This window comes from Sus scrofa, chromosome 1, assembly GCF_000003025.6.
Source record: "Sus scrofa isolate TJ Tabasco breed Duroc chromosome 1, Sscrofa11.1, whole genome shotgun sequence".
NCBI lineage: Eukaryota > Metazoa > Chordata > Mammalia > Artiodactyla > Suidae > Sus > Sus scrofa.
Window position 1 is genome coordinate 268208903 of NC_010443.5, and position 6605 is coordinate 268215507.

The window sequence follows — 6605 nt, forward strand, 5'->3', positions numbered from 1 at the left end:
TTTTATGGAGGTGTCACTACAAAGGCTAGGGGTTGAACCAGGGCTATAGCCAGTGGCCACAGCAGCACCAGATCTCAGCTCACAGCAATGCTGGAGCCTTAACCCACTGAGCGAGGGCAGGGATCGAACCTGCGTCCTCATGGATGCTAGTCGGATTGGTTTCTGCTGAGCCACGGTGGGAACTGCCTCACCTCCGATCTGCACCAAGGGGCAGGGTGGTGATTTCTAGGACTCTGACCCACTCTAATATTCCCATGTCCACTTATTTCCACTTGAGGGAAGGAGGGGTCTCCCAAAGCCCAAAAGTATGCCCAGTACTCTCTGAGACGCCAGGGCCTGGCACACCCAGGCCTACAGCCTCTGTAGCACTCTTGGCCTTGGAGCAGGAGGGTGGTCTCCCAAGCCCAGCCTTGCCAGGAAGAGGGAAGGTCCCTTTAAGCCCTACCTCACAGCCTCAGCTTGTTGCTATGTATGGGACCAACTTCCTTAGCAACCACCTGGCTTCTTAAAGGGGCCCTGGAGGAGTGGTTGCCACCAGCCATGGCTCCGAAAAAAAAGGCAGGCAAGGGGGCCAAGGAGCCCGAGGTCAAGAAGAAGAAAGGGGGCAAGAAGGACCTCAGCCTGGCCTACAAGTCCATGGAAATGCCCGTAAACGAAGAGACTCGAGAGTTCTACCACATCCAGATCCGAGACCTGGAAGACAGGCTGGCCCGGTGGGTGGGCAGGCAGGGAGGCTGCGCCTGCTGGGTCAGAAGTCCTGCTCAGAGCTGCCGCTGTGCAGGCTCAGCCAGTGTTCAGTGACCTGTGTTCTGGCCTCCCATGGGAGGGTCCAGACCCTACCCCACCCCAGCCTGTTTCCTCATAGGTATTGGGGACACAGTGGTGCATGTGACAGAGGCTCCACCCTCACGGAGCTTTCATTCTAGTGACGTCATGAGCATGGGTGCTGGCTGTGGTCTTGAGCGTTGATCAGGGGGCACAGGGGGAGATGAGGCTGGAACCTCAAAGGCCTGCTCTAGGAGGGTCCAGGGAGCAGCCCAGCTCCCGGACCTCTGCCCTGCACCTGCCTCAGGTACCAGCGGAAGTGGGATGAGATGGCCGTGCAGGAGAAGCTGTCTCGCCAGGAGTTTGAGCAGCTGGCCAACAACAAGAAGGAGATTGTGGCCTTCCTCAAGCGCACGCTCAACCAGCGGGTGGACGAGATCGCCGACCTCAACGAGCAGCTCCAAAGCCTGCAGCTGGCCAAGGAGATGGAGAAGGATGCCTTCGAGGCCCAGCTGGCCCAGGTGCGCCACGAGTTCCAGGAGACCAAGGACCAGCTCACCACTGAGAACATCATTCTGGGTGAGGGGCACGGGCGGGCGAGCCTGGGGGCCCACGCCAGGGGGGTGGGGAATCCACGTCTCCGGCTCTTTGAGACAAACCCTAGCGCTCCCACTGCCTACCTCTGTGACCTGGGGCAAACACGTCTCGCTGATCCTGTTTGCTTGCCCGGAAAATGGGGATAAAACGTCTACCTTGAGTAACAGCTTTGTGCGGCTTCCCGCACCTGTCTTCCGTCGTAATTGTCCCAGCAATCCTGTGAGGCAGGAAATACTCTCGTGACCAGCCACTTTGTAGGTGAGGAAGTGCTTTGAGCAGGTGGAGTGTCTCGCCCAAGGTCACCCAGCTGGTTGTGAGTTTCAATGACAGCATGAGTGCCTGACCCAGAGAGGGAGTTCAAATTCAGTGGCCATTGTCACGGGCACTCTCACGAGAGAAGTGTCAGGGGAGGCTTCTTGGGGTGGCAGAGCCTGAACCAGGCTTTGTAAGATTCATGGAGGAGAGGAAGGGCATTCCAGACGAATCCATAAAGGTGGGCAGGACTGCGCATGGCACGTGTGGGGGCAGGGGTCTGGTCGTACTGGATGGAGAGGTGTTGGGGGGGGCATCGCTCAAGGCCCCTCCTGCCCCCACCCGCGGGGCCCTCCCCTCCCCTCCCTGGAGGCAGCCCCTCACCAGGCCTGTGCCGTGCGGGTGGGGCAGGGGGAAAGCTGGCAGCCCTGGAGGAGTTCCGGCTGCAGAAAGAGGAACTCATGGAGAAGTTCATGCTGATGGAGGACCAGCTGCGGAAGCAGGAGGGCGAATACAAGGACTACGTACACAACCTGGAGAAGAAGTCGGTGCTGGACAAGGACAGGTGGGCGGGCCGGTGCCAGGTCCCAGGGCGCCCCCGCTGGGACCCAAGTACAGCCCGATCCTCAGACCTCCGCCGGCCTCGGCTGCCAATCGAGGGGGGACTGCACTAGCTCCCTGACGCCCCGAGCTGCTGCTGCTCGCAGTCCTGGCTGATTCATCGGGGGGCGGGAGGAAAGAAACGGGGTCCCGGTTCTCACGCCAGCCTTGGAGAATCCCTGGACTTCCTTTTGCCATTTTTTGTGTGTCCTAAATTATGCTTATTTAATAGTTAATGATACTTTGATAGGGTTCAACATCCCAAAGGCACCATGGGTGTGGAGTCAAAAGGCTCCTGCGTGTGGCCCTGGCCCCTCCTGGGGGACAGGGCCTAGCGGTGGCCCTCGGCACTCTGGGGACCCTCACAGGGGCAGGGGCCTGAGGCCTGCGCCCCCTCTGCCCGCTCCCCCCACCCCTCCTGATCAGACTGAGGAAGGAGATCATCCAGCGGGTGAACATGGTGGCCACCGAGTTCCGCAAGGTGGCCACCAGCCAGATGTGGGACACCACCAAGCGGGCCATCCTGGAGAACAACACGGTGACCCTGCAGCTGGCGCAGATATCCCAGCGAGGCCTGCAGCTGCTGCGGGAGAACGAGCAGCTCCGGGGCACCCAGGGCAAACTGTCCCAAGAGCTGGAGCTGTTGGAGGACTCCCAGAAGGTCATGGCCAGGCACAGCAGAGGCCACCAGAAGGTGTGCCCCTCCGGGGCCTCGTTTCAGGGCGTCTGGCGCAGAAAGCAGGAGGGAACCCTAGGGCAGTGGGAATCGCCCGGCAGCAGTGGCCCGGGGCCCGGAGCCAAAGGATGAGGGAGGCGAGAGGGATGGGGCTCTCCGTGCGCAGGCTCTGGCTCCCTCTCTGGTTCGTATTTGGTTTAAAGCCCCCATAACTGGTTGAAGGGGAACCCATCCCCGGGGACCCAGCTGCTGTCCAGGGAGGGTGCGGGGCTCCCAGGGCCTCCGCTGGCCTCTCAGGGGCGCGGGGGGTGGGGGTGGCACCTGCGGCGGGCTCAGGGCACGGCCACCTGCCCACACTGCAGATCATCCTCATGCTGACGGAGAAGTGCCGCGAGCAGCAGCAGGGCACAGCAGAGGCCGAGCGGCTGCGCCTCCTGCTGAGCCAGGTGGAGCAGAACCTCCTGCAGCTGCAGAAGGACAACCAGGTGCTGAGGTGCGGCCCGCAGATGGGCAAGTGGCGGGAGCAGGTGGGAAACCCGCCCCCTCTTTGTGGCCACGTGGTTCGGGCCAGCGACTTTCCTTCTCCTGAGGGGCCCCGAGGATGCATCTGACAAACAGGCTGAGGCCTGGGGATGGCCGAGGGCCCCTGTGGGCTGGGGAGAAAAGGCAGCCCCCACCGCCACTGAACGGGGAGGTGGCTGACTTGTCTGGATCCGGCCCCCAGGACCCAGAGAGACCAGCTGAACCTGCAGCTGGAGCGGCAGCAGGCTGAGGCGCAGAGGCTACAGCAGGAGCTGACCAAAGAGCAGAAGGTTCGGGTGAGCCTGGAGACGGCCCTGGCCCAGGCCACCTCCTTCCTACGGGACATCGTGCAGGTAAACGGGAAGGAGGTGGGAACGGGGGCCAGGGGAGGATGACGCCAAGGACAGAAACTGCTCAGCAATAACTGGGCCGCCAGGGGATGGCCAGGCCAGGGGCCCCATCTTTCCCCTGAGAAATTCTGGGCAAGTCTGTCCTTTTCTGATTCTGCGCTTCAGAGATCCCTTCGAGGGAGTCTTCCAACCCCAGGTGGGTGCTGGGGTCACTAAGGGCCTGAGCCCACCCACATCTCTACCACAGATGCAGCCAGAAGGGGAGGATGGTGACACAATGTTCCAGCTGCAGCGCAAGGAGATGCTGCAGCACCTGCTGGTCATGCTCAGCTCGGCCATGGTCCTGAGCCCCCAGCTGGCTGTGTCCCCTGGCCAGGAGAGCCACCAGCCCTGGGGTCCGCCCGAGGAGGGGTGAGTGAGTTACCCTGTGCGACCTCAGAGGCAGCAGCTATGGGACTTGTCAGTTGAGCCTGGGCCAGAAATCTGGCTCCTCAGGGCCTCTCTGAATCTCACCTTCCTCATCTATGAAACGGAGATGCTGACACCAGCCCCCTCCCCATAGCCAGCGCAGCAACCAGCCACTCGGGACGGGGTCTCTGCTGCAGCAGCTGTCCAGCATCACACCCTACCAGCCAGGGGATCTGGGCCTGGTACCTCGACGGATTCACATCCCACCCAACCCTGAGGACCTCAGGCTGCTCTCACACACCACCCGTGTGGGCGGCTTTCGGGCACACAGCATCCCTCAGGTGAGGGAGCCAGGGGCCCTGGCGACAGCAGGATGGCAGCCAGCCCTGGGTGCAGATCATGGCTCTGCCACACCGCAGCTGTGTGGCTTCACCTCTCTAAGCCTCCATTTCCCCATCTGCAAAATGGGCTGAAGAAAGGTGTGACTAAGCCTCAGTGGGCTAAGACATACCCACACATCCCCTGGGAGGGGGGAGGGGGGCTTGCTGGACCCTGTGGGCCCCTCTTCCATGGGAGGTGGTGGGGAAAGGTGGGAACCCACCCAAGGAAGCCTCGGCTTCCAGGCTGGCATCTTTATTCTTACAGATCCATACCTCTGGTTCTGCAAAAAAGTTCAAAAAGTTCAGTCTTCCTGGAATTTCACTACTTTCTAAGTAGGACATGGAAAGAAGACCAATGTCCTATCCCAGAAAAGGACTGTTGCGGCCAGTCTCCCCTTTAGTCCACAGGCAGCCTGGGGCAGCCCCGAGGAGTGTAACATAAAAAACAGATACCACAGGTTGGTGTGGCACCTCTCTGGACGTGGCTGGGTATGTGGGCACAACAGTCAGGCAGACAGCCGGGTCCCCTGGCATCAGGGGCCCAGTGTAGGCCCCTGGCTTCGCTCACGGATGTGGTCCAGGAGCAGGTCGGTGGCACGCTCCAGCAATGGAGGCAGCAGCTCCTGCTCGGCGAGGGAGAAGCGGCCCAGCACGTAGGCCTGAACTGTGTCTGGGTGTGTCGGGCGCCCGATGCCCACCCGCAGCCGTGGCATGGCCTGTAAGGGGGCCAGAGGGGCCCAGGGAGCTTTGGTGAGAACCGGTGGGGACCCTGCACTGGCCCACCCCACTCCGTGCAGGATAGAGGGGCTGACTCACATTGGAGTTGAGGCAGCTAATACAGGAACGGACTCCATTGTGGCCCCTGCAAGGGATGAGAGAAGGTCAGTTAGGGCTTCCTTGGCCCCATCACCTTTGACCCTATGCCCTGTGGACACTGGGGTCGGCAACCCTGCCCCATTCCAACTGGGACACAAGTTTCCTTATCCCAGCCTGACCAGCTCAGGGCCTCACCTGGCGCTTCCTCCCAACTTCAGAGCCAGTTTCCCCAGTGGCTTGTCCAGCTCATCGTGCACCAGGTAGACCTCCTCAGCAGTCAGCCCAAACAGCTCCGCTTGGCACAGGGGAAGAGAGGGCCTGGTTACTGCTGATCCGCCCAGATGGGCTGTCCCCACTGAAGGCTCCCCTGAGGCGGGGCAGCAATTCACTCCACTTGTCACATAGAGAAATTGAGGCTCTCACAATTACCCAAGACCAGGCAGCAATTGGAGCTCAACAGGCATCTGGAGCTCCAGGTGAACCGATCTGTGGCAGCCTAGGCTCTGGCAGCCTCCCGGCAGCCCACCCCCGGGGGCCATCAACTCACCTGCCCGAGCCACGCTGCGCCCGTTGTTGTTCATGAGTCGCCGCGGCCGGAGCAGGACCACCTGGGCATCCCCGAGCGAGGCCAAGGCGAGGTCGGCGGCACAGCGTGCGTCGCGTGCCCAGCTCTCTGCCACACCCAGCCGCCGCGCCAGCTGCCCGAGCACTGCCATGCCCACGCTGTGCCGCGTGCCGGGCAATCCAGGGTTCCCCAGGCCGGCCACCTGTGGGTGGTGCCGGGGAAACTGAGGTCGAACAACTCTAACCCATCCTCTATCTCACAGCGCTTCCCAGGACCCAAAGCAGAGGAAGGTAAATAGAAGGCAGGGCTGGAGTGGGTTAAGGGGCGTGAAGAGGGGCCCAAGAATCCTCGGAGACTCCAGAAGGCCGAGTAGAAACTGTTCCTCCCCCGGTGGACAGGCAGGGCGCCCCGGTCCAGGAGCAGAGTTCCTGGGAGTTTGGAGCCCATCTGAGCATCGGACCCATTTCTGGATAAATCTGAGACAAGGAACTGGGGGGACTATGCCCTGGAGACAGAACAGGAGCTAAGTCCTGGGAGCCCCTACGCTGCCGTCCCCTACTCCACTCACCAGCCACCGCTTCCCCGGGGGCCGGGGTTCCAAAACACACCGGCTCATGGCCCGACTCAGCCACAGACCCTCGCGCGAGAGGCGGGGAGGCGGCATGTTGCCCCCA

General features: G+C 61.8%; 2 protein-coding genes across 2 annotated transcripts; one reads left to right on the plus strand and one right to left on the minus strand.

Moving 5' to 3' along the window:
• Window positions 288–5007, plus strand: CFAP157 (cilia and flagella associated protein 157). Its single transcript, XM_021069345.1, has 9 exons — window positions 288–713; window positions 1073–1344; window positions 2026–2179; window positions 2641–2908; window positions 3253–3383; window positions 3615–3765; window positions 4010–4173; window positions 4325–4511; window positions 4816–5007. The coding sequence occupies exons 1-9, from the start codon at window positions 472–474 to the stop codon at window positions 4885–4887; spliced, it is 1641 nt and encodes a 546-aa protein (XP_020925004.1). The 5' UTR covers window positions 288–471; the 3' UTR covers window positions 4888–5007.
• Window positions 4783–6596, minus strand: PTRH1 (peptidyl-tRNA hydrolase 1 homolog). The gene is given in 5 exon segments (NM_001258431.1): window positions 4783–5266; window positions 5367–5412; window positions 5562–5661; window positions 5914–6133; window positions 6500–6596. Coding segments are annotated over 5 exon segments (645 nt in total). The 5' UTR covers window position 6596; the 3' UTR covers window positions 4783–5083.

Bases quoted from the DNA above. Each gene is read 5' to 3' on its own strand.
- CFAP157 (XM_021069345.1), top strand. From the start codon at position 472: ATGGGACCAACTTCCTTAGCAACCACCTGGCTTCTTAAAGGGGCCCTG. The intron at 1,345-2,025 runs GTGAGGGGCACG...CGGGTGGGGCAG, and splicing joins CACTGAGAACATCATTCTGG to GGGGAAAGCTGGCAGCCCTG. The intron at 4,512-4,815 runs GTGAGGGAGCCA...TTATTCTTACAG, and splicing joins GGGCACACAGCATCCCTCAG to ATCCATACCTCTGGTTCTGC.